The sequence below is a fragment of the Neoarius graeffei genome, chromosome 23 (assembly GCF_027579695.1).
Source record: "Neoarius graeffei isolate fNeoGra1 chromosome 23, fNeoGra1.pri, whole genome shotgun sequence".
Classification (NCBI taxonomy): domain Eukaryota; kingdom Metazoa; phylum Chordata; class Actinopteri; order Siluriformes; family Ariidae; genus Neoarius; species Neoarius graeffei.
The window spans coordinates 14,254,379-14,281,374 of record NC_083591.1 but is presented as its reverse complement, the minus strand read 5'-3'; the positions used below and the strand labels follow the sequence as shown (position 1 = coordinate 14,281,374).

Genomic DNA, 26,996 nt, shown 5'->3' with positions numbered 1-26,996 from the left:
ATTCCATATTTTATTCAGAATAGAACATAGATGACATATCAAATGTTTAAAGTGAGAAAATGTATCATTTAAAGAGAAAAATTAGGTGATTTTAAATTTCATGACAACAACACATCTCAAAAAAGTTGGGACAAGGCCATGTTTACCACTGTGAGACATCCCCTTTTCTCTTTACAACAGTCTGTAAACGTCTGGGGATTGAGGAGACAAGTTGCTCAAGTTTAGGGATAGGAATGCTAACCCATTCTTGTCTAATGTAGGATTCTAGTTGCTCAACTGTCTTAGGTCTTTTTTGTCATATCTTGCGTTTTATGATGCGCCAAATGTTTTCTATGGGTGAAAGATCTGGACTGCAGGCTGGCCAGTTCAGTACCCGGACCCTTCTTCTACGCAGCCATGATGCTGTAATTGATGCAGTATGTGGTTTGGCATTGTCATGTTGGAAAACGCAAGGTCTTCCCTGAAAGAGACGTCGTCTGGATGGGAGCATATGTTGCTCTAGAACCTGGATATACCTTTCAGCATTGATGGTGTCTTTCCAGATGTGTAAGCTGCCCATGCCACACGCACTAATGCAACCCCATACCATCAGAGATGCAGGCTTCTGAACTGAGTGCTAATGACAACTTGGGTCGTCCTTCTCCTCTTTAGTCTGAATGACACGGCGTCCCTGATTTCCATAAAGAACTTCACATTTTGATTCGTCTGACCACAGAACAGTTTTCCACTTTGCCACAGTCCATTTTAAATGAGCCTTGGCCCAGAGAAGACGTCTGCGCTTCTGGATCATGTTTAGATACGGCTTCTTCTTTGAACTATAGAGTTTTAGCTGGCAACGGCGGATGGCACGGTGAATTGTGTTCACAGATAATGTTCTCTGGAAATATTCCTGAGCCCATTTTGTGATTTCCAATACAGAAGCATGCCTGTATGTGATGCAGTGCCGTCTAAGGGCCCGAAGATCACGGGCACCCAGTATGGTTTTCAGGCCTTGACCCTTACGCACAGAGATTCTTCCAGATTCTCTAAATCTTTTGATGATATTATGCACTGTAGATGATGATATGTTCAAACTCTTTGCAATTTTACATTGTCGAACTCCTTTCTGATATTGCTCCACTATTTGTCAGCGCAGAATTAGGGGGATTGGTGATCCTCTTCCCATCTTTACTTCTGAGAGCCGCTGCCACTCCAAGATGCTCTTTTTATACCCAGTCATGTTAATGACCTATTGCCAATTGACCTAATGAGTTGCAATTTGGTCCTCCAGCTGTTCCTTTTTTGTACCTTTAACTTTTCCAGCCTCTTATTGCCCCTGTCCCAACTTTTTTGAGATGTGTTGCTGTCATGAAATTTCAAATGAGACAATATTTGGCATGAAATTTCAAAATGTCTCACTTTCGACATTTGATATGTTGTCTATGTTCTATTGTGAATACAATATCAGTTTTTGAGATTTGTAAATTATTGCATTCCGTTTTTATTTACAATTTGTACTCTGTCCCAACTTTTTTGGAATCGGGGTTGTACAACACATAATAAATAGAAACAAAAAAAGAAACTAGTTATGATCAACATCAAATTGCGTTATCCACAATATGTATATGTATTTAAATTAGTTAGAAATAAATGTAAAAATACACGAATAAAATACAGTAGTGTATAAAATACAAAATGTGAACTATAAGCTACAAACTATAAGCTTAATCTATTAAAAACAATACATCCATGACGATAAAAGGATTTCTTGGCCAGCTCGGTTCTTACCCCTGGTAAATGTAACATATTCCTTTGTCTAGTAATTCTGCTGTGTATAGCATTATAGAATGTAAAATAATTTTTGAAAAAGTGCAGGCAACTCCCATTAAAGGTAGACTGCCTTTCGGATTTTTCAAGTGTACGTCATAAAAAGACACCCAATTATTTTTGTTTAGTGGACCGAAAGCTAATGAATTCGAATCACGGACTTCCAATTTTATTATTATTATTTTTTAAATAGAACAATTAATGAATTTACGACCATGTGGGGCGGCACGGTGGTGTAGTGGTTAGCGCTGTTGCCTCACAGCAAGAAGGTCCTGGGTTCGAGCCCTGGGGCCGGTGAGGGCCTTTCTGTGTGGAGTTTGCATGTTCTCCCCGTGTCCGCGTGGGTTTCCTCCGGGTGCTCCGGTTTCCCCCACAGTCCAAAGACATGCAGGTTAGGTTAACTGGTGACTCTAAATTGACCGTAGGTGTGAGTGTGAATGGTTGTCTGTGTCTATGTGTCAGCCCTATGATGACCTGGCGACTTGTCCAGGGTGTACCCCGCCTTTCGCCCGTAGTCAGCTGGGATAGGCTCCAGCTTGCCTGCGACCCTGTAGAAGGATAAAGCGGCTAGAGATAATGAGATGAGATGAGACGACCACGTGGCCGTAAATTCTCCGCTATTTTTTCCTGTTTCATCATGACCCAATTCAAGATACTCTATCATGCATGACGTGGTTGGCTTTCCCCGTTCGCGCAAGGCATTGTGGGATACAAATATGAAACAGGAGAGAACAGTGGAGGATGTGAGTGTGCAAATGAAACTGGGAAGACGGACTACAGTAACGGAAAGTGAGAAGAAAAGACATTGTTATATACAAAGGAAAGGAAACGCAGGACCAAACTAATAAATATCAGCGGTCAGCGAGCACCTCGGTGTGATCAGCTGTTCGTTTAGCGACAGAATGATGGAACTGTCAGTGCACGGTCAAAGGTAAACCTGCGCATGCGCACACGGACTTTGTCTGTCTGCTTGACTGCTTGTTATTTGCTCAGGAATCCCCTCAAATTAAATAACTTCCCAGCTACAGAATGGCCTGGGGTTTTTTTGGGTTTTTTTTTAAGATATTACAGAAATAAACATATATTACAATGACCAAATTTCAGAGGGAACTAAATTTCACCGATTTTATGAAATCGAAAGGCAGTTTAGGCTGTTTAATACATTTCGTAACAAGTTTGAACACATGATCATCCCACTTACTTTGTAGAGTAGGCCATTTAAGTACATCTCAGGCTCTATCACTCTCACCTGTTCCAGTAACTATCCTTGCAGCACGCCGCTGGAGTCTCGATAAAGATTTAGCATTTCCTATACCACAGCACCCCCATACAGTGTCACAGTATTCAAGAACAGGGCGAATAAAGGACGTATAAATAATATTCGCATACCTTGCATTTCTCCAGCTCTAGATAGTATATACTGGTTTTGACAATTCCATGAAAGGTATTCGTCAAGAATGATTCCAAGATTCAGACACGTGCTTAAAGCTAGACGGCCTTTTCATTTCATAAAATTGGTGAAATTTAGTTCCCTCTGAAATTTGGTCATTGTGATATATGTTTATTTCTGTAATATCTCAAAAAAATATCAGGCCATTCTGTGGCTGGGAAGTTATTTAATTTGAGGGGATTAAAGCAAATAATGTGCATGAAATCGCTCGCTTCGTGCAGTCAAGCAGACAGAGGAAGTCCGTGTGCGCATACGCAGGTTTACCTTCTTCTTCTTTTGGGTTTTACAGCAGCTGGCATCCAATGCTGCATTACTGCCATCTACAGGTTTACCTTTGACCGTGCACTGACAATTACATCATTCTGTTGCTAAACGAACAGCTGATCACACCGAGGTGCTCGCTGAGCGCCGATATTTATTAGTTTGGTCCTGCGTTTCCTTTCCTTTGTATATAACATAACGTCTTTTCTTCTCGCTTTCCGTTACTGTAGTCGGTTTTTCATGTTTCATTCGCGTCCTCCATTTTTCTCTCCTGTTTCAAACTTGTATCCCACAATGCCTTGCGTGAACGGGGAAAGCCCACCACGTGATGCATGACATAGTATCTTGTATTGTGTCATGGTGAAGCAGGAAAAAATAGCGGAGAATTTAGGGCCATGTGGCCGTAAATTCATTAATTGTTCTGTTTGGTTTTTTTAAACTAATAAAATTGGAAGTCTGTGATTCGAATTCAGTAGCTTTCGGTCCACTAAACAAAAATAATTGGGTGTCGGGGAAAATTCTTTTTATGACCTGCACTTGAAAAATCTGAAAGGCAGTCTAGCTTTAATAGAGTGACCATTGAATAATTTTTTTTTTTTTTTAAATCAGAAACCTGTGAAAGCTTAGCATGAGTTCCAAATAACATAGACTCAGCCATGATCATTAAGCTTTCCTTCAATTATAGGCACGGTTAAACCAGAGCCAAACAAAACAGTATCGTCCGCATGCACAAGTATGCTGCATTGCCTCGCGACAGTTGGCAAATCATTAATATGGATAAGAAAAAGAAGAGGGCCTAGTATTGAGCCCTGAGGCACACCAGAAATATGGAGTATTTTTACCATTTTATGTTTATAAATGAAAGTTATGTGTTTATTTATTTTTTTTAATGTGAGGCTCTGTTTTGCAGTTGGTGCCATCACTTTTTCTGCTTCGACCTTTTTTTATTAAAAGCCGCCCTGTTTTGTTTTCTCCAGGGTCCTAGTTCACATCCTTGCCAAGTGCCATGAAGAAAACCTGGACCATTGTATGCACTCCTACATAAAGGTGTGTACATTGCCCTGACCAAATGCTTCATGACAGTACTAAATACAGTACTCTTACTTGCATGACCTTTCAGTAAAATGTCATGCTCGTTTCCTGTATTTACGGTAAGATCGCAATTCCACGAATTTAACAGCATTTAACAGCATGCTTGCAGTTGCAGTTAGGTTAGCAGCGAGTCATTTGGACATGCACTTACACACCCACATAGCACACACTCTAGGTGACACCGTAAAGCCATTTCCTATGGTAAAGAGAGAGAGAGAGAGAGAAACAGAAAGCTAGAGAGAAAAACGGGACCTGTTTCATGTTCTGTGCAAACAAGCAAGGAAGCACTCCATCTTTCGAGGACGCCAAGAGAGAGGAGAAAGGAGGGAGGAAAAGGGTAAAGCGATGAGGAGGGCGACGTATCCATGGCAACTGATTGGTATGGTGTCTGCGCTGGTAGCCAGTCAAGAGGTTTTTGCTTTGCTCGTGCACTGCATTGCAGGGTGTGTATCTACAGTATGTGTGAATCTACTGCACATGCACGTGCGTGTGCTTGTGTTGTGTTTCACAGGGTCACTACAGCTCTGAGCTATGAACGCGTACGCTTAGCAAATATTAAGAGGATGTGAGGTGGAGCACAGAGTGAAAACAGCAGCCATCAAAAACAGCCACATCCTGCATCAGTCGTGTGTGTGTGGGTAGGAGAGAGAGTGGGTGTGTGCAGTGAGGGAAGAAATAAAGAGAGTGAGAGAAAGAGAGCACTGAGATTACTCACTGTGCTGTTATTGTGTCTTGTAAACACTATACATAGCAGGGTGTTTACACACACACCAGAGAAGCTGCCATCCAACTTCCCACCCAGACTAAAGACCAAGAAAAATAGAGCAGGACTGGGAATAGAGCAGTTCCCTTTTCGAGTCAGTTTTTATGATTAAATCCTTTTTACCCTACATTCACACAGGATGCGTGCTTTACTGAGAGTTCAAAATCCATCCATTAGCCGTAGCCGCTTATCTTGTGCAGGGTCGCGGGCAAGCTGGAGCCTATCCCAGCTGACTATGGGCGAGAGGCGGGGTACACCCTGGACAAGTCGCCAGATCATCACAGGGCTGACACATATGCCGCTTTTCCACTACCAACGCGGCTGAGTTGGGCTGAGCCGTGCCGTGCTGAGTTGGGCTGAGTCGAGCTGAGCGGGGCTGTTGGAGTTGCATTTCGACTACAACCGCGCTGAACTGTGCTGGCTGGAAGTGGGTGGACACATTGGGTGGAGTTAGCGAAAGTGGGTGGACGTCACGTGATGTCGTTAAGCGGCGCAAACAGTGACATCAGTGATCTTTTAAGCGGTAGTCTCACGACCCGGAGAGTAAACAATAAACATGGAGGACATGGAGTCGTTAGTATTGCTGGTCTTGGTGCTGTGGCTTGTTGTCACCGACAACGCCAACAGATACTGGCAAGAGCGTATAGATGAGGCGAGGCGCATAAGGCTTCATAATTCTCGTAATTCGTAATTCTTCTTCTTCCGGGTTTATGGTGTTTACAGCTCCCAGCGTGCTCGCGGGGCGTGTGTGGGCATGTGAGGACACTCCTCCTCACCAATCAGTGCACAGGGGAGTGTCTCCTCACGCCCCTCGCCCCACTCAGCTCGGTTTGGCTTGCTTCAGCCCCACTCCAAAACCGTGCGAGTTTTGGGTGCTGAGTAGGGCTGAAGCGAGCTGAGTCGTGCTGTTCTTAGATAGTCGAAACGCGAGCCGTGTCGGGCTAAAGTGAGCTGAAGCGAGCTGAAAAAGGGTAGTGGAAAAGGGCCAATAGAGACACAACCATTCACGCTCACGGTCATTTTAGAGCCACCAATTATCCTACCATGCAGACACGGGGAGAACATGCAAACTCCACACAGAAAGACCCCCGTTGGCCACTGGGCTCGAACCCAGAACCTTCTTGCTGTGAGGTGACAGTGCTAACCACTACACCACCGTGCCCTCAGCTGTAGCCCACTATTACCAGAGGACCAGACCCTCACTGTAACCCTAGCTAAGTAATCGGCGAGAGGCCAAGGGCTATAGAAGCAGAGATCACCACCACCCAATGCACCTTAAGGTCCTGGTTAGTACCGGGATGGAAGATTGTCTGGGAAGACCAGGTCCTGGCACGGGAGGGACTTTGACCTTGATCGCCCACTATACAATTTATATATAACACTTTTTCTTGTACATATTAAACACTAGGCATTGTACTAGTGTTATTGGCAGACTAGAAAAGCCAGCTGTCAGGTACTGGTACTAAATGTCAAGTACTAACAACCAACACTGACCAGAGACACCACCGATCTCTACTACTTCCTTTCAAGTTTTATTTACCTTCATAATCCATCCATTATCTGTAGCCGCTTATCCTGTACAGGGTCGTGGGCAAGCTGGAGCCTATCCCAGCTGACTATGGGTGAGAGGCGGGGTAAACCCTGGACAAGTCACCAGATCATCGCAGGGCTGACACATAGAGACAAACAACCATTCACACTCACATTCACACCTACGGTCAAATTAGAGCCACCAATTAGCCTAACCTGCATGTCTTTGGACTGTGGGGGAAACCAGAGCGCCCGGAGGAAACCCACGCAGACAACATGCAAACTCCACACAGAAAGGCCTCCATCAACCACTGGGCTCGAACCCAGGACCTTCTTGTTTTGAGGTGACAGTACTAACCACTACACCACCGTGCCGCCCCTTACCTTCATAATATATCTATGAATTTTTGTTTGTCAAACAGAAAATGGGAGCTATTTGAAGGAACATCAGACCCCATGTGCCATAAGATGGGTTCGAGAAATCATTTGAGTCAGTTGTTTGGATGTGTCGCTTTACCGGATTATACCTAACTTGCATAGAATCGAGAAAATATTTCAAATGCTGCTTATCGCACAATCACATAGTCACACATGGCCTCAGGTTGGTTTGTGGCTTGCTACTGTGTACGTAGGGTTAAAGTTGAATGCGTAAGTCACTTTAGATTCGTCACTTAATCAGTTTTGCTGCATGTTATGATCGACTCCACCTCCCCGGTGATTACTAGTCTGGCTAACGCGACTTCAAAGCTCTGCGAGCATTTGGTCTGGCAAAGATATTAAGCCCAACCGTTTCCCAAAGGCGTGGTTGACCCGCCTCCCTGAAATGCCTCAGTTTGCTACTGGTCGAAGCCAGAAAAGGCTGTGACGAAGCTTAAACCAATCACATCACTCTTTCCTCTGATGTATGTGACGCGACGGAAACTGCTTGAGTAAAAGGAAGAAGATAAATACCTCCAGGGCTGCTCTTTGCTCCGTTTTCAATGAGAACTTCCCGTTGAATGCTTTCAATACAGCATCTACCGCTGTGTCAAAGGCTTGCCGCTGCTCCATGTTCGTAATGTTTCTAGTGAATGAAGCGCTTCCGGCATAGATTCTGTAAACAATCTATGGCTTCCGGTCGCAGTTCTACTACGTCACTGCCTTGAACACGCCTCTACCCAGGGCCGTTGGAGATGCTCAAAGTTGATTGGCTCCCGATTTTTCGGGAGCTTGGAAGAGCTGGAGATAGCTTGCCTTGTCAGACTAAGCTCGCAACAGGCCCTCGTGTTGCGTCACACTTAGGATGGGCGGGCCCAGGCTAGGTGATTACTAGTCATTGCAAAATCCAAGGTAGGATCCAACATGAGAGCATATTCTGTAGAGACGACATTAGGGTCCAATTCTGCCATGCAATGGCAAACTGTAGTATCTGCATATTTTGTTGGTGGCAAAAGAGTCCAATTGCGAATAGGTGATGCTATTGGACTGTCTTTTGCCCCTGCAGACACTAGAGTTTGCCATTGCACGGCAGAATTAGGCTCTGAACGATAAATCGGCGATATGAGCTAATTGCTGATAAATCTGTATCAGCGTTTCTAACAGTCGTTTAATAACAATTCAAAAAAAGAAATGGAGAAATGGAAGCCGGATTCTTTAACCATGTTATGAGTGGCGTTTTTATGTAGTTTGTCCACCAGGGGCACACTACATCTCCGTTGTTGGTGACGTGTTTGGAAAGCTACAAATCCCAACAATCAGCGGACCCGAGCAGAGTCGAGCAGGGTAGCAAGAGTGTATGAAACAGATGAAGGCATTGAGCTATTTAAAAAAAAAATCAGTTTCAGTTATACACATATAAATTAAATTTTAGTTTTAACTGAAATTATTTTTTGTACAGCTTATATAAAGAAACAAATAAATAAAGTATCCTAAAGTATTTCATGGTTATATTAATAATACTGCATCTATGCTGCATTTGAGTGATGAAGATGGAGTAAACCTTTTTTTTTTCCAAACTAAGTTGGCTATACCTTGGAAACACAGAACTAATAAATGTGCCTGTTTTCAGATAAATACTGTATTTATGTATATAGGCTTAATTAAAGGAGAACTGAAGTCATTTTTAAACTTGCTTTATTTCTTAATTAACGTATTATTCAATTACGTTTTCGGTTTTAGTAACCTTATATCGTGACTTGTATTGGCAACTAATCGCAATTAAATATTATACTTATCGGCCTATTTGGTTTTTAGCCGTGTTGAATTGAGTTCGTTTGGTCCACGGCAGGCGTCGCTTATCCGCGCGATCTTCACGAGACTTGTGCGAGACTTCGAAACGTGAAGCGTCAGCCAGGTATCAGTGCCGCCATTTTGAAAACTGTTTTCCAAACAAAATATTGCACAAAAACGAGTTTAAATGACGATTACCGCCTCGTTTTTTCAAACTTTCCTAATCACTATCAAAACAAACAAAACTTCCGGCTTGATTACGTCAGCATTCGGAAGAGGGCGTGCGCGTCTTTTGACAATGTTGGCAGATTTTGGTCACTTTGATTTCCGCTGTACGTTTTACTTCCATCCTACGATGTCTCGCACAGGTCTCAACGAATCTCGTTTACGGCCATTGCTTTGACATATGGACTGATATATTACATAGCATATTTCAAATGCTGGGGCAGCATGGTGGTGTAGTGGTTAGCGCTGTCGCCTCACAGCAAAAAGGTCCGGGTTCGAGCCCCGTGACCGGCAAGGGCCTTTCTGTACGGAGTTTGCATGTTCTCCCCGTGTCCGCGTGGGTTTCCTCCAGGTGCTCCGGTTTCCCTGACAGTCCAAAGACATGCAGGTTAGGTTAACTGGTGACTCTAAATTGACCGTAGATGTGAATATGAGTGTGAATGGTTGTCTGTGTCTATGTGTCAGCCCTGTGATGACCTGGCGACTTGTCCAGGGTGTACCCCGCCTTTCGCCCGTAGTCAGCTGGGATAGGCTCCAGCTTGCCTGCAACCCTGTAGAAGGATAAAGCGGCTAGAAATGATGAGATGAGATTTCAAACGCTCATAACTTGCTACAGTAGTGACAAAATAGCTATCGAAATTGCATTTGTATATTTAATAAAACAAGATAAATAGAATTTTGATTAAAAAAAATTGCCTTCAGTTCTCCTTTAAAGTAATTCTGTTGTGTACGGTACATAGTTAAAACATTTTTTTAATGTACATTTTGGCCTGCTTGACTATTTTTATACTATTCAAAATCATTTCAATTCATTCCAGTTTGAATGAAGATGCGTGTCGTTTTTTGTTTGTTTGTTTGTTTGTTTGTTTGTTTGTTTTTTAATTGAGGGCATGAGTATCAGTTGATAATATCGATTATTGGAAAATCACAGACCTTTTTGATCGTTAGGCGTATCTGTGCTGAAAATTCGTTATTGGTCAGGCCCTAGTTCCGGTATGCAAATCCGGGCCGTGCAACACTGCACTGCAAATGGGCGGGGCATGTCGGGTTGGGGGCGTTTCCAATATGCATATTCATTTCCCCTGAATTATTTGATTATGAAAGCTAAAGTGTAGCTTCGACTGTACATTTTACACTGAAGATGTCGCATCGTGCAACACGTGAAACGAGATATAAAATTTGCACAATTTTTTATTTATTTTTTTCCTTCTCACAGATATTACATATTTCAGATGTGTGCTTCTATTTCAACAGTTTGTGTTTAAGACTGAGGCACATGGATTCCGGACCGTGCATGAGGAGCTGGCAAAAGGCATGAACTCTGACCTGAAGAGCAACGAGCAGTCGGCTGTGAAAAACATCCTCAAGGTGAAACAACACAAGCAATTCTCCCTGCGATACACACCTGCATGGATTGGGAATCTTGAATTAACGAGTATCTCACCTATCATTTCTTTTCATATTCATTTCCTTCCTTGTACAGTTTTCTTGGTTCTTTCTGGAAATCATAGCGAAGTCCATGGCCCAGCACCTGGTTGATTCAGAGAAGCTAAAAGTAAACGTGCACCTTTCCTTTCACATAATAAGTTCATTTTTTGGAGGCATAATATTCTTAACTTACAGTTAACAGTTATTCCATGAAATCGAGTCGTACATGAGCTGATAGCTGACGAAGTGCATAGCGCCGAGTTGTCTATAAGCAATGTACGACAAGATTGACTGGAATAACTGGTTTTTTTTATATCCACGTTTACTGGATTTTGAGAAACAGAGCATTTTTATGTTTATTTTTTGCAAATTCGATAAATAAAAACTTTACACAAAACATCCGACCAAATTATTTCCGCTTAGAATGTAAACAAACCAGCGAAATGACAACAGCAATTTGTGAAAAATGCTATAATAATAATAATAATAATAATTCTTGAAAAATTAAAAAAGATATGCTCTTACCATGAAATACATTTGTTGCTTTTTTGTATTTTTTGGCGTTTATTTTTCAGGTAGTTTTTATTTTGTCCTTGGTTGGTTCAGCATGACGCTCCGCCATTTTGTTTTTCTCTTCTCGCAGGATACAAGTTGATAGCCTAGTAGTCGAGTAGCCAATCAGAGCGTGTGATTGCTCATATCCAGTGAATGTGGATCAAATAAAACAAGTTATCTTGATTGTTCCTTGTTTTCACTGCATATCTCATGGAGTACACCTTGTTAAAAGGTCATCTATGTATGTAAACAGGTTCCTCGGTCACAACGGTTCCCAGGCACCTTCCAGAGCCACTTGGAGACTCTGATTATGACAATGTCAGATCACATCTTCTGGAAGAGTAAAGACCTGCCTGAGGAGACTCGCAGTGCCAGCCAGGCTATTGCTGCCTTTGTGAAAGTGAGTGTGTGTGCTTTATTCTATTTTAAGCCTTAATACTGTGTGTAGTTTCAAAGAGAAATATTTACTGCCAAAAAAAAAGTTAAACTGAGCGGAGATTAACATTAAAATATAAAGCACAGCCGAAAGAAAGTTGGGTATGCCAATGCCAGATGTGACGTTTACATGGATGGATATTTGGAAAAACAAAATTCTTGGATGTTTGGAAGAAATCGTTTATTCTGATGATTATTGGCTGGGTGGGTATAGATTTACATGGACGAAGGACTTTGGTCGTTTTCACAGGGTGGTATTATACAGTGCCTTGCAAAAGTATTCACCCCCCCTTGGCATTTTTCGGGTTTTGTTGCCTCGCAACCTGGAATTAAAATGGATTGTTTGAGGGTTTGCATCATTTCATTTACAGAATATGCCTACAACTTTGAAGATGTGAAATTTTTTTTATTATGAAGCAAACAACAAATAGGACAAAATAACAGAAAACTTCAATGTGCATAACTATTCACCCCCCCCCAATGTCAGTACTTTGTAGAGCCACCTTTTGCAGCAATTATAGCTGCAAGTCGCTTTTGATAAGTCTCTATGAGCTTGCCACATCTAGCCACTGGGATTTTTGCCCATTCCTCAAGGCAAAACTGCTCCAGCTCCTTCAAGTTAGATGGGTTGCGTTGGTGTACAGCAGTCTTCAAGTCTGACCACAGATTCTCAATTGGATTGAGGTATGGGCTTTGACTAGGCCATTCCAAGACATTTAAATGGTTTCCCTTTAAACCACTCCAGTGTAGCTTTGGCAGTATGTTTAGGGTCATTGTCCTGCTGGAACATGAACCTTCGTCCCAGTCTCAAACCTCTGGCTGACTCAAACAGGTTTTCCTCCAGAATTCCCCTGGATTTAGTGCCATCCATCTTTCCTTCAGTCCTGACCAGCTTTCCTGTCCCTGCAGATGAAAAACATCCCCACAGCATGATGCTGCCACCACCATGCTTCACTGTAGGAATGCTGTTCTCAGGGTGTTGGGTTTGCACCACACATGGCGTTTCCCATGATGGCCAAAAATATCAATTTTAGTCTCATTTGACCAGAGAATCTTCTTCCATGTGTTTGGGGAGTCTGCCACATGCTGTTGGGCAAATTCCAAACATGTTTTCTTAAGCAATGACTTTTTTTTCTGGCCAGTCTTCCATAAAGCCCAGCTCTGTGGAGTGTACGGCTTATTGTGGTCCTATGGACAGATACTCCAGTCTCTGCTGTAGAACTCTGCAACTCCTTCAGGGTTACCTTTGGTCTCTGTGCTGCCTCTCTGATTAAAGCCCTCCTTGCCTGGTCTGTGAGTTGTGGTGGGCGGCCCTCTCTTGGCAGGTTTGCTGTGGTACCATGTTCTTTCCATTTGATGATGATGGATTTAATGGTGCTCTGGGGGATCATCAAAGATTTGGATATTTTTTTATAACCCAACCCTGACTTGTACTTCTCAACAACTTTGTCCCTGACTTGTTTGGAGCGCTCCTTAGTCTCTACAGTGTTGTTTGGTTAGTGGTGCCTCTTGCTTAGTGGTCCTGCAGCCTCTGGGGCCTTTCAGAAAAGGTATATATATACACTGAGAGATCATGTGACACTTAGATTGCACACAGGTCGACTTTATTTCACTAATTATGTGAGTTCTGAAGGTAATTGGTTGCACCAGAACATTTTAGGGACTTCAGAGCAAAGGGGGTGAATACATATGCACATGCCAATTTTCAGTTTTTTATTTTTCAAAATTTTTTGTTTAATATTTTTTTTTCATTTCACTTCACCAACTTATTGTGCAGATCCATTACATAAAATTCAGATAAAAAAAAATTTAAATTACAGGTTGTAATGTAACAAAATGGGTAAAAAGGCAAGGGGTTGAATACTTTTGCAAGGCACTGTATGTTCTGTTTGCATGTGTGAGGTAGAGGTTAACAGTGCGTGTGTGTGTGTATGTTTTTTACAGCGCTGCTTCACTGTGATGGACAGAGGTTTTACCTTCAAACTCATCAGTAACTACATCAACATGATCACAAACAGTGACAACAAGGTAGCATGGAACTACTCAAACATTGCGTGTAACATTGCGTAAATTCTTAAATGCACGATTGCAGCATGGCATTGACCTTCTGTCCAGATCAGTGCCCAATCCTGACCTGTTTTGTGACTGTGTTTTTGAGCAGCTGTTGTGCGAATTCAAGTTCGAGTTCCTGAGGGAGGTGTGCAACCACGAGCACTACATCCCTCTCAGCCTGCCCATCCCTTCTGCACGAATCACAGGTCAGCCAGCTCCAAAGCCACACCTCATTCCAACCTCATTGGTCTTGTCCTCATTAACACAGACAACATCACATTAACATTTTTTCCTCCATTTCTGTTCATCCCATCAGATAAGGCCTCCCCGGAAACGCAAAGCGCTCAGGGTAATTATTAAACATTAAGTAAATATCGCATTTGCATTGATTGAACTTGTCTCTCGTGTACATGATGATTTATCCGAAGTAGGATATTGTCTCGAGTTAGGTCGAGTCTTATATACTGTTAGGTTAAACATTCCACAGCATCATGCATCCATGGCTTCAGTTGTGAGTCTGTTTCAGTTCATCGTCCCGCCTTGTTAATGGCTGTGAATATTTGACATTTGGTTGATTTCTTTTGAATACGTACCCTTTAAATGTCAAATGTCGTCTCTCTCTCTCTCTCTCTCTCTCTCTCTCTCTCTCTCTCTATATATATATATATATATATATATATATATATATATATATATATATATATATATATATATAATCTCTTAGTGGATATGCCAGAGTACAGCCTGACCGGGGAGTTCTGCAGGAAACATTTCCTGACAGGTCTGCTGTTGAGGGAACTCGGCTTGGCTCTCCAAGATGAACAAGACATTAGGCACCTGGCTCTGGCCAGCCTGAAGAACCTGATGGCCAAGCACTCTCTGGATTCTCGTTACGCCTTGAAGGTAACCCTAAAACTTCCTTACAACTTTATTTGGTGTATTTTCACCAAGTATCAGAGATAATATGGTTTATTATTAATGATACCAGCAGAGCTGTTATCAATCGTTAATGATAAGAAGCAAAAGGCTGGAAAGGATCTGTGTGTAAAGGCTGAAACATGCAGAGAGTACAAGCAGAGCGCAAACTTGTGCATCAACTTGGTACGTGATTTATTTCGAGCAAATTTAACAATCCTTGGTAGAAAGCATCAGAAATGGGAACTAGAGTCCAAACCAGGAAATCGCAGAACTAGGAAACACTTTGTGTATAAAAAATAAGCTTTAAATATAGCCACAAGTGGCGACGAAGGGCCCGAGCACTGAGTATACCAAATCTGGCATAAATCCAACAAACTGCCTAGGAGGAGAATGTCAAAATGTAACACGTGTCAAAATGCACAAAACCAAAAACAACTGACTTCCTGTAGAGTATGGCTAATACAATGTACATTACAATTTTGTTCGTCTTGGGGCTCCTCACACACCTACCAAATTTGACACAGATAGGTGAAACTATATACCGGGAAAAAGTCTCAAGGACATATGGGGGCGCTGTGGAGTCCCCCGGACTCACCCAGAGCCAAGCCTCTATCCCTGAGTAGCAGTGGCCTGGACTGATGTGTGTACCAAATTTCATGAGTTTTCGCCCATGGGAACCACCTCAAAAATGGCCAAGACTTGAAGAAAAAGAAGAATCCTTAGGATTTGGCGCAACGCCTTCCGGTGGACACCAGAGACCACGCTCTGGTGCTCGGTGCTTGGGCCCTAATGACAATAATGCATGATAAGACTTTGCAATGGTACAAAAATACAGTCAAGTACCAGTAAAAAGAAGGAGGATGGGAACCAGACCAAAACAGAAACAGGAACCAAAACTTGTCTCCATGGTAACTGAAAGGTGAAGGGGGAATCCATGATGGTTTGCAGCAGTGGCTTATTACAGTATATCTTTTTTTTTTTTTTTTGGTGGGGGAGAAAATGTGGAAAATCCCAAACTGTCCTCTGTCTGATTAATGCAGAGGTATGTCACGACCCAAAGCATGATCACATCCAGTACTTTAGTTCTTCTCCATTCCTGATGCAATGAAATAGAAGAAGGATCTGCATTTGGTTTTTCTTTTTTTTTTTCAACAAATGGATGTGTTTACGTGAATATTTACATCGGATTCTTCTTATTGACGTGTACACGTGTGAACGTGTATTTCATTGGAATGCTTTGGTAACTCGGAACCGCTGTATATGGGATTTTAATGGGAGTTCATGGTTTATTATTATCATCTCACAGTCCAAAAGGATTTCGTTGTGGGTTAGCCACTAGAATATAGTCTCATTTCTCTGGGTTTTCCAATAGATTTTTGTGGAGGACCCATTCGAATAGGATTTCCACAGGTTTCCTATTGGATTTTTATGAATTAGTTATTTGAGGTTGGGGGGGGTACTGTTAAATTTAGCAGCGTCTCATATGCACGTTGTTATTTCCCATGACCGTACTATAGTATCACATGCAAGGGAGTCATGGGGGTCCCTTGACTTTATATAATGTTGCCATGGTGACCCATTAACTCCAATGGGAATCATATAAAAATTTTCCAACAGGGTTATTGACAGAATTCCTGTAAAACGTTGCATACGGCAGAGAACGCTCGCTCACACCACTTTTCTCATGCTGAAAATGCATTTGGTTTTATTATATAAGGCAGATTTTTTATTATATATGACAGATTTTCAGTGAAACTGGTTTTCTGATCTTATGTGCTGAGTAGATTCAATCAAGCCATTATGTAGTATGCGACTTTAAAACTCGTGTGTGTGTGTGTGTCTTGGGAGAACAATGCTGGAAAGAAAAGCACCGAAACAGCAGGAAAATATTAAAGCTTGGTGCCTCCACCCATTTATGTGTAGAGGCTGGGACATGTGTGTGTGAAATAAATGGATGTTGAGTTGAAGCCAGGCTTACAGATTGCCCTGAGAATAAGTCCATACTAAAGTCAACATTGTCCATGCTGTCCCTGGTATAGCTATTGTTTTATACCTAATGTATCACAGTCCTCTGTGTGTGAACAGCAATTGTGTGTGTGTGTTCAGGAGAAGCAGGCCAGGATCGCTTCTCTATATCTGCCCCTGTATGGTCTAATCCTGGATAATATGCCACGCTTCTTCCTCAGAGACCTCTTCCCCATTTACTTGACCTCCAGTGACCAGGTAAAACACACACACACACACACACTTACGAATATGGAGAACCCGTGATGTTTTTGGCTCTTAACCTTCAGTAAAAATAACCAGTGTTCAATATCCGTCTTCTGGACAGATATAGTTTTCAAAGGACCAGAACGTTCTTCAATGTTTCTAATTTATGACCGAATCGTATTCCAACAAAAATCCAGCCCAGAGGCCTCATTTATAAAGAATTGGGTATCGCAGTTCGAAATGTAGATGCAGTGTTGTTTCCTAAAAGTGACTAGGAATGACTTCTGGACCCACAATAATGTTCCGAGGTCCTTCCTTTATTAATTCAAATTCATGCGTAAACATATCAGCTTTACATAGAAAACACACATTGAATTATTATTGTTATGTAGTGGAACACAGGCAAGGTACATGGTTAATTATACCACTGTTTCTCAACCACTGGGAATGGGCCGCGAAGCGCCATCTAGTGGGTTGTGAATTTCTTTTCAAGTTTGAAGCCAAATACTAAATAGTTCAGGATGTCGTTGTGTCCCAAATCCAGTAGCTGGTTTGCCGAACACTTCAAGTGGAATAAATACATTTGTGGGCAAATTAAGACAAACAAGCCTTTATTTGGTCACTTTCCTCCTCTACATGTAACCCGCGTGTGCGTGCACACACACGTACACACAGAGAGAAAGAGAGAGAGCGAGAGAGAGAGCTATAAATAAATACGTTTGTGGGTAATTCTATGGATCTGTGATGCCTGCTGGAAGAGAAGAACAGGGAGGATTGGGACTCAAACAGCTATCCTTTGTTTACACCCGATACCAAAACGTGTAGCATCCTACCAACGCGTACAAAAAGCCCAGAAACTCCTATTTACCCGGGCAAAAACGATACAGGATTTATCTTGTAGTATCCTGATCCCCAGATCTTTAACCCAGCCACATATAAAAAATTTTACCTTTCTGTGCTCTTCCAGGTTTTCATCTGTTTTTCCGTATAGAACGATGTCTGCAGCACCAGGTAGTTTGAGATGTCGGGGAACTCAACGGATTGCTAATTTTCCAATTCATAATGAATGAATGAATGAATGAATAACTTTATTTAAACACAATAAGTTGATCAGCAGAGCTGGTGGGGTCGGGCATGTACAGATACAAATAATTACAAATACGAGTATAAAAGACTAAAAATATACGCAATCTTTAAAAAAAACTTGAATCTGTTGATTATCTGTTAATTGTTTTCACATTAAGTTAATTAATAGTATGCATAACTATCATCTTTGTATTTAGTTCCGGCCACAATAGGACCAAAATTTTTTCTACTAATGTCAAACTTCATAGGAAAAATCCTTCTTTGTTACCGTGTAAGGATTTAATCCCATTGAGTGGTTTCTATATCCACTTATTTTCAGTGTACTTCTTGGTTTTAATAACTTGCTTGTTTGCTGTACACAAACATGGCAATAAGTTCTTGTGTTAATGGACCAGACTCCACTTTTGGATCATGAATCCCTTTTGACTGAGTGTGCATGGTTTGGCTTCTGGCACATCCATACAGTTTTAAATACAATAGCTACAATCTAAAAATGTGTTTTTATTGCATTTATTTCATTCCTATCTGTAACAGGGAATGATGTTGCATCCCATTAATACACTTTACAATAGATTATTAGATTCTAATAGAATAGATGAGCCAAAATAATTGGGGATCGTTTTTAACGGGCCCTGACTTGTTGCAAGTATGAAGAGGTGGGCCTCAAAGTAGAGAAGGTTGAGAACCCCTGAATTATACAACACTGCTGTTGAATTCTTTAATTCTAATGGATCATTTGAGTTGTTGATTAATTTTCTGTAACAGCAGCTCTAACAGTAGTTCCAGCTGCAGGTTTCTACTGTAATATCTGATCATTTCAACAGGTCACACAGGGGCTTGTATGGTGGATGCTACACAGTATTTATGTATTTATCACGAGGTTATGTTTTCGCGTCTGTTTGTTTCCAATGTAACTCAAAAAGCAGTAAACAGATTTTGATGAAATTTTGAGGAAAGATGATCCATGGGCCAAGGAACAAATGGTTAGATTTTGATGCAAATCTGGATATGTACGTGGATGCAGGATTTTTTTTTGTTTGTTTGTTTGTTCCCAACGTGACTCAAAAAGTATTTAATGGATTTGGATGAAATTTGGTGGACAGCTTTAGTATCATCCTAGGTTCAAGTGATTTGATTTTGATGTTGAAAATATGTGGCTTGGTGGAGGTATGCTCTCTTCCGAGTGCCCTTCTGGTTTAATAAAATAAATAGTATATAATAGTATTTGCCTTCTTTATGGGCTGCCTGATGTTCATTTAAATACTCTTCAAAGAGTTCAGAATGCAGCAGCCAGGCTCATTAGTATTGGTTCTAGATTTTCCCACATTACACCAGTTTTATGTTGCTTGCACTAGCTGCCAGTTAGATTAAGGATTCATTTTAAAATTTTAGTCACTACTTTGAAAGCTATTAAGGGCTGTGTCCCTAATTATATATCTAGTTCAATTGAGATTAAAGAGGTGTCCAAATATAGTTTAAGATCTAATAATGAGCTTTTATTGAAACCGTTAACAGGGCATTCATATCAGCAGCGCCAAAGCTTATTAACATATTAATGTTCATATTCTGTGCTGTAACATCTACAGTGGTGCTTGAAAGTTTGTGAACCCTTTAGAATTTTCTATATTTCTGCATAAATATGACCTAAAACATCATCAGATTTTCACACAAGTCCTAAAAGTAAATAAAGAGAACCCAGTTAAACAAATGAGACAAAAAATATTAAACTTGGTTCATTTATTTATTGAGGAAAATGATCCAATATTACATATCTGTGAGTGGCAAAAGTATGTGAACCTCTAGGATTAGCAGTTAATTTGAAGGTGAAATTAGAGTCAGGTGTTTTCAATCAATGGGATCACAATCAGGTGTGAGTGGGCACCCTGTTTTATTTAAAGAACAGGGATCTATCAAAGTCTGATCTTCACAACACATGTTTGTGGAAGTGTATCATGGCACAAACAAAGGAGATTTCTGAGGACCTCAGAAAAAGCGTTGTTGATGCTCATCAGGCTGGAAAAGGTTACAAAACCATCTCTAAAGAGTTTGGACTCCACCAATCCACAGTCAGACAGATTGTGTACAAATGGAGGAAATTCAAGACCATTGTTACCCTCCCCAGGAGTGGTCGACCAACAAAGATCACTCCAAGAGCAAGGCGTGTAATAGTCGGCGAGGTCACAAAGGACCCCAGGGTAACTTCTAAGCAACTGAAGGCCTCTCTCACATTGGCTAATGTTAATGTTCATGAGTCCACCATCAGGAGAACACTGAACAACAATGGTGTGCATGGCAAGGTTGCAAGGAGAAAGCCACTGCTCTCCAAAAAGAACATTGCTGCTCATCTGCAGTTTGCTAAAGATCACGTGGACAAGCCAGAAGGCTATTGGAAAAATGTTTTGTGGACAGATGAGACCAAAATAGAATTTTTTGGTTTAAATAAGAAGTGTTATGTTTAGAGAAAGGAAAACACTGCATTCCAGCATAAGAACCTTATCCCACTTGTGAAACGTGGTGGTAGTGGTGGTAATAGTATCATGGTTTGGGCCTGTTTTGCTGCATCTGGGCCAGGACGGCTTGCCGTCATTGATGGAACAATGAATTCTGAATTATACCAGCAAATTCTAAAGGAAAATGTCAGGACATCTGTCCATGAACCTAATCTCAAGAGAAGGTGGGTCATGCAACAAGACAATGACCCTAAGCACACAAGTTGTTCTACCAAAGAATGGTTAAAGAAGAATAAAGTTAATGTTTTGGAATGGCCAAGTCAAAGTCCTGACCTTAATCCAATCGAAATGTTGTGGAAGGACCTGCAGCAAGCAGTTCATGTGACAAAACCCACCAACATCCCAGAGTTGAAGCTGTTCTGTATGGAGGAATGGGCTAAAATTCCTCCAAGCCGGTGTGCAGGACTGATCAACAGTTACCGGAAACGTTTAGTTGCAGTTATTGCTGCACAAGGGGGTCACACCAGATACTGAAAGCAAAAGGTTCACATACTTTTGCCACTCACAGATATGTAATATTGGATCATTTTCCTCAATAAATAAATGACCAAGTATAATATTTTTGTCTCATTTGTTTAACTGGGTTCTCTTTATCTACTTTTAGGACTTGTGTGAAAATCTGATGATGTTTTAGGTCATATTTATGCAGAAACAGAAAATTCTAAAGGGTCCACAAACTTTCAAGCACCACTGGAATACTGACCCAGTCATGAGTAAATACTAGAGAGTTCTTCAGGTGTGTATCCGATAATATATCTGAAAACGCTTTAACTGCATTTTCTTTATAGGGTTCCAAAGATGATGTGAGTGTAGGAGGAGGAGGGCTGCTGGGTCAGAGTGGTCACAGCACACGTCATGGAAATTCTGTCGATGCCGCTTTGTCCAAGGAGGTGCTCAACTCTATTACAGGTATGGGTAAGGTTATAACAGGTCAACTTCATGTCAAATCATCTCCATTTAGGCTCTGCCTTGTATAATTAAATAATATTGGCTGGGGTTGGGTGGTATATCAGATATATTCCATTCAGCTAGCATGATACTGAACGAGTCGAAGACGAGAGATTTTATGTAATGCGCTTTAAGAATAAATAATAATTATTATTACAAGCATCTCAAAATGACAACCTTAAAGGGGAACTGAAGTCATTTTAAACTTGCTTTATTTCTTAATTAACGTGTTATTCAATTACGTTTTCAGTTTTAGTAACCTTATATCGTGACTCGTATTGGCAACTAATTGCAAATAAATATTATACTTATTAGCCTATTCGGTTTTTAGCCATGTTGAATTTACTTTGTTTGGTCTACAGCAGGCGTCGCTTATCCGCGCAATCTTCACGAGACTTGTCCGAGACTCTGAAACGTGAAGTGTGAGCCAGGTGTCAGTGCCGCCATTTTGAAAACTGTTTTCCAAACGAAATATTGCACAGAAACGAGTTTAAATGACGATTACTGCCTAGTTTTTTCAAACTTTCCTGATTGCTATCAAAACAAACAAAACTTCCGGCTTGATTACATCAGCATTCGAAAGAGGGCGCGCGCATCTTCTGACTACCCCTGTGTCCAAAATCGCTCCCTATTCACTATATAGGGCACTAGAAAGTGGGGACGCCATTTTGTAGTGCTGTCCAAAACCTTTGTGAGGATTATTTACACCCTATATAGTGCACTCAAAGTATCCCACAATGCATCACGAAAAGTAGTGTACAACAGTGGTCACTAACCAAAGCAATGTATCCCATCGTGCATTGCGGTCGCGCTGAAAGAAATCAAAGTCTTAAATTTGAGTTAATAAAAGTCAGCGGCAAAGAAGAAAGTATTCAGCCTTGATTTAAAAAAAACTGAAAGATGCAGGTACTTCGTATTGATTAATATGGGAAATGCGCTCAATATAATATGGATTTATCACAAAAATACATGTATTTATTTATTTATTTATTTATTTATTTTTGAAAACCCACCAGCCGCCTGATCTGGCACGTTTTAATTTTGCGACAGTAATGATGTAAATAACAGCGCGACGGAGTAGTGTCTGAAAGCGTTTTTTCATTTTACCAATGAGCTTACTATATAGTCCTCTATATAGTAATTCCCTACATAGGGAGTAGGGAACGAGTGAGCGATTTTGGACACAGGGAACGTTGGCAGATGTTGGTCACTTTGATTTCCGCTGTACGTTTTACTTCCGTCCTACGATGTCTCGCACAGGCTGTCATACTTGCCAACTTTTCAAAATTCTCACGGGGGAGAAAAGTGCGTGAAAGACATTTTCAATTGGATGAGGGTATGATGCGCGGTTGAAATGATAAAAACAGTGGATCCCAATTAATTGCAAACCATGTGAAATTTATACAATTAAAGAGTTTTTGAATTGTTGATATTGTTCTATCAATTCCTATAGGTTATGGGATTCATGGATCAGGCATGAGAGAGCTCAGAGTGAAAAATCTGAAATGATACTCTTGTCTTGAATTTTAATATAATAACAATGAAAGGGAAGTCTTAAATCAGATTTTTAGCTGAAAAATCTCCTGCCTGAATATTGTCTACATACAGAGACCCACAGAAAATAACACAAGTGATGCTTTCGAAGAATGTTTATAATTTCTTAAAATCGTCGCAGTGAATGAAAGTATTATTGGATTGCATCAAATGTGTTTTCCTTCTGTAAGCTCATGTAAAAATACAGAGAACTATATCATGTATAAAATTTTAATAAGATTTAACCAAAATAGTAACAATTAAATAAATACTGCACTGTCTTAGCACTACTAAAATGCATTTTTTTTTATTTGCACATGATAAAAGAGATTTACAAGAAAACATAAATGGAACAAAAACAGAAAACATGCTGAGGGAAGAAAAAAGCACAATGGCTTGTTCTAAGTCTTCCCCATTTAAATTAACAAGTAATTAATACAAATTTAACAAATTAGAGAATAACTATATTAACAATAGTAAATAATAAATAATAATAATATAATAATTGGTAACAAAATTATACATTAAACTGTAACAGGTATCATAACTGAAATAAATATAAACAGTGTCAATTGCAGATAACAAAATATAAGTTAACGAGTGAAAATAAGAAAGGAATAAAATGTAACTTAGGATCTATACATAAAGTAAAAAAAAAAAAAAATAATAATAATAATAATAAGTTAGATTTATATAGCGCCTTTCAAGAAACCCAAGGACGCTTTACAATTATAGACAAGGAAAAAAAAATTAAAAAATAAAGAAAATAATAATAATTAAATAAATAAATAAAAAGTCCACCAAGTAGGGGTCAGGATGTAATTCCCGTGGTGTAGCAGCCACAGTCCCACCAAAAGGCGCATGAAAACGAGTCCCACATCTCCAGCACAGCCGCCGTGACGCCGTCAGCAACATCGCTCGAACACCACGCCATGGATCCACAAAGCGAGCACAGAAGCTCCGCCACGCAGAGCACTGGTGTGTCCCAAACCGCCTGCACAGCCGCCGCGACGCCACCGGGCAACATCGCCCGGAACATCACGCCAAGCACTAAAGCGCAGAGCGCTGGACAACCACGAATGTTAAATGAGCAACGAGCTCACTGCAGTCCACAGTGTATAATTGATTGATTTTGAATGGTGAATAAATATTGTACTAATAACAGAAGCCTGGTGCATGGTGTAGTGTAATATTTTACAATTTGACCCACTAAACACTTTCCAACAGAATTTTTAAAAAGCACTAGAAATCCTATCCAAATCCTGTCAGAATGCATCAAAGGAATTTGCTCATTTGCAAACTTTGACTGAAAGTTTTCAAACAAAATTAAAAAATGGCACTATAAATACTACCATACTATCAAAATATATTCCACAAAGAAATACACTCGAATGCAAAATTTTAGTCCTACCAAAATACACTCACTAGTAATGTTTCACTTAAAACCTCAAAACTCGATCAAAATCAATCACTTTCCAGATAATTCACTTGTAAACTTTCACTTAAAACTTTCAAACATAAATTCAAAATAGCTCTAAGACACGACCACACTATTCAAATACGCTCATCAAACAAATTCTCTGTCAGGCAAAATTTCACTAAACGCTTTAGAAGTTGTACAGTTTGTTTCTGAAATGCTATGGAAGACTAGTTTAATTTCACACTCAGATGTCCATTATATTCTGATTTAAGGTATCTTTACCTTAAAATGTGTAACTGGCTGGTCGAACATTTGCTCATCCATGGAAATTCATTCTCCCATGCAACCTGGTATTTGCATTCATATTTCTGCCGTTTGGTATTTGGTTTAGTGGCTATGATGAACGAATGCTTGTAAAAAATGTCAGACGGCCTGGGTGAATCCTACATTACGGAAGTGACTGTCGTTCTGTTCGGTGATTGGTTAAAAATCAGTTGACGTCAGCAGTCTTTCTCATACGATTCTGATTGGACATAATCGGGAGTATTTTTAACTTGGTGGTAGGGATTTCTCCAAACTGGGAGATTATCCAGTTTTTAACAAATACGATCGGGAGATGGAGGCTAAAATCGGGAGGGTTGGCAAGTATGCACAGGTCTCGACGAATCTCATTTACGGCCATTGCTTTGACGGATGGACTGATATATTACATAGCATATTTCAAACACTCATAACTTGCTATAGCAGTGACAAAATAGCGATCAAAATGCATTTGTATATTTAATAAAATGAGATAAATAGAATTTTGATAAGGGGCGGCACGGTGGTGTAGTGGTTAGCGCTATTGCCTCACAGCAAGAAGGTCCGGGTTTGAGCCCCGGGGCCGGCGAGGGCCTTTCTGTGTGGAGTTTGCATGTTCTCCCCGTGTCCGCGTGGGTTTCCTCCGGGTGCTCCGGTTTCCCCCACAGTCCAAAGACATGCAGGTTAGGTTAACTGGTGACTCTAAATTGACCGTAGGTGTGAATGAGAGTATGAATGGTTGTCTGTGTCTATGTGTCGGCCCTGTGATGACCTGGCGACTTGTCCAGGGTGTACCCCGCCTTTCGCCCGTAGTCAGCTGGGATAGGCTCCAGCTTGCCTGCGACCCTATAGAAGGATAAAGCGGCTAGAGATAATGAGATGAGATGAGAATTTTAATAAAAAAATCTGCCTTCAGTTCTCCTTTAAAGTGGATGAGCTACAACAGAAGATCACATCAATTTCCATCCGTCACCCAAGCTGGACAGTTAAAGACTGGAAAACTATCCACTTTTTTTTTTCACCTTCTGCCACTAAATTCAGTGTGAGCAAGTAGTTGGCAGAAACAGGCACCAAATTTACATAGCTGAAGGGCACGGTAAGGACTGTAAATGGTGCTTATGCAACCTCGGGCGCAAACAAAAACAAGGACGTCAGGAACACAAGGCGTTATCCAAGCCAGTCAGAAAGGCTTGTATGCTTTCATGCTCACAATCCCCACCCACAAATATGACGAAAACAAACCTACAGGTCACATTTGACATGTTTATAAAAGCATATCTATAGAACATAAGCAGGTAGACGGCCATCCATTCGTTAATTCTTCCATTTATTCATATTTCTTCTTTCTTTTAGTGTTTTCGTCACTTGCTGTATCCACGGCTAACAACACGGATTCACGAGGCTCGCTCATCAGCATCGAGTCCAACCCCAGCAACAGTGACCGCAACAGCGAGAAGATGGATGGATGTGAGAAGGTAAGGAGACACATGAATTGTTGGTATATTCTCCGTATCGTCACTGTACAGGAGCACATTCCTAACATGATACTGATATGCTCCGTGCAGTTTGCCAGGCCGCAGTCCCTGATTGGTTTTGGCTCACGCTTTGACAAACTGGATCAGGCAGAGACGCGCAGTCTGCTTATGTGTTTCCTGCATATTATGAAAACCATATCAGAAGGTCAGGGATCAGTATGCATACAGTACACACACATGCCAATCGGAAAATAATAATAATTTTACAGGATGGAACTTTTGTAGATAAAGGCAGTTTCTCATATTAGTTATTATCATGATCAGTATTGACGAGTATGTTTTCCTGATGATTGTGAATGGGAATGTGATTGGGCATGGCTTGTGCTTTGTGTTACAGAGGTCATGGTTGCATACTGGCACCGGGCCATTCACCAGGAGATTTCAGACTTCTTTAACATCTTAGAGTAAGTTTTCTTTGGTAAATGGTGAATTGATATTGACAATAATCAGTGGATATATGGATGGAAAGATGGATAGAATGATGGATGGATGGATGGATGGATGGATGGATGGATGGATGGATGGATGGATGGATGGATGGAGTATGAATGGTGAGATAAATGGACTCAAGTGTGAGGAAAGGGAAAAACAGATTAAAAAAGAAAGAAAAGAAGGAATCAACAGAAAGCTAACCTCTTAAACTCTCAGAGGGCCTGCAGAGATCTCCACAAGCGCTGGCAACTGGTGGGTTTCTCCGACTACACAGACGGTCTGCACCAGCTACTCGATC

The 26,996-nt window shown here is 40.9% G+C and overlaps 1 protein-coding gene across 4 annotated transcripts in view; it reads left to right on the top strand.

Moving 5' to 3' along the window:
• The window catches only part of dock10 (dedicator of cytokinesis 10), a 282,351-nt gene that overhangs the window by 205,174 nt on the left and 50,181 nt on the right, over positions 1-26,996 (top strand). For all 4 annotated transcript variants that reach the window (XM_060905824.1, XM_060905826.1, XM_060905823.1 and 1 more), the window contains exons 25-37: positions 4,495-4,564; positions 10,590-10,703; positions 10,819-10,890; positions 11,572-11,718; positions 13,698-13,781; positions 13,915-14,011; positions 14,122-14,154; positions 14,530-14,708; positions 16,830-16,946; positions 21,319-21,439; positions 26,085-26,206; positions 26,297-26,411; positions 26,604-26,670. In XM_060905824.1, coding sequence (XP_060761807.1) covers positions 4,495-4,564; positions 10,590-10,703; positions 10,819-10,890; positions 11,572-11,718; positions 13,698-13,781; positions 13,915-14,011; positions 14,122-14,154; positions 14,530-14,708; positions 16,830-16,946; positions 21,319-21,439; positions 26,085-26,206; positions 26,297-26,411; positions 26,604-26,670 — 1,338 coding nt within the window. The remainder of the gene's footprint in view (positions 1-4,494; positions 4,565-10,589; positions 10,704-10,818; positions 10,891-11,571; positions 11,719-13,697; positions 13,782-13,914; positions 14,012-14,121; positions 14,155-14,529; positions 14,709-16,829; positions 16,947-21,318; positions 21,440-26,084; positions 26,207-26,296; positions 26,412-26,603; positions 26,671-26,996) is intronic.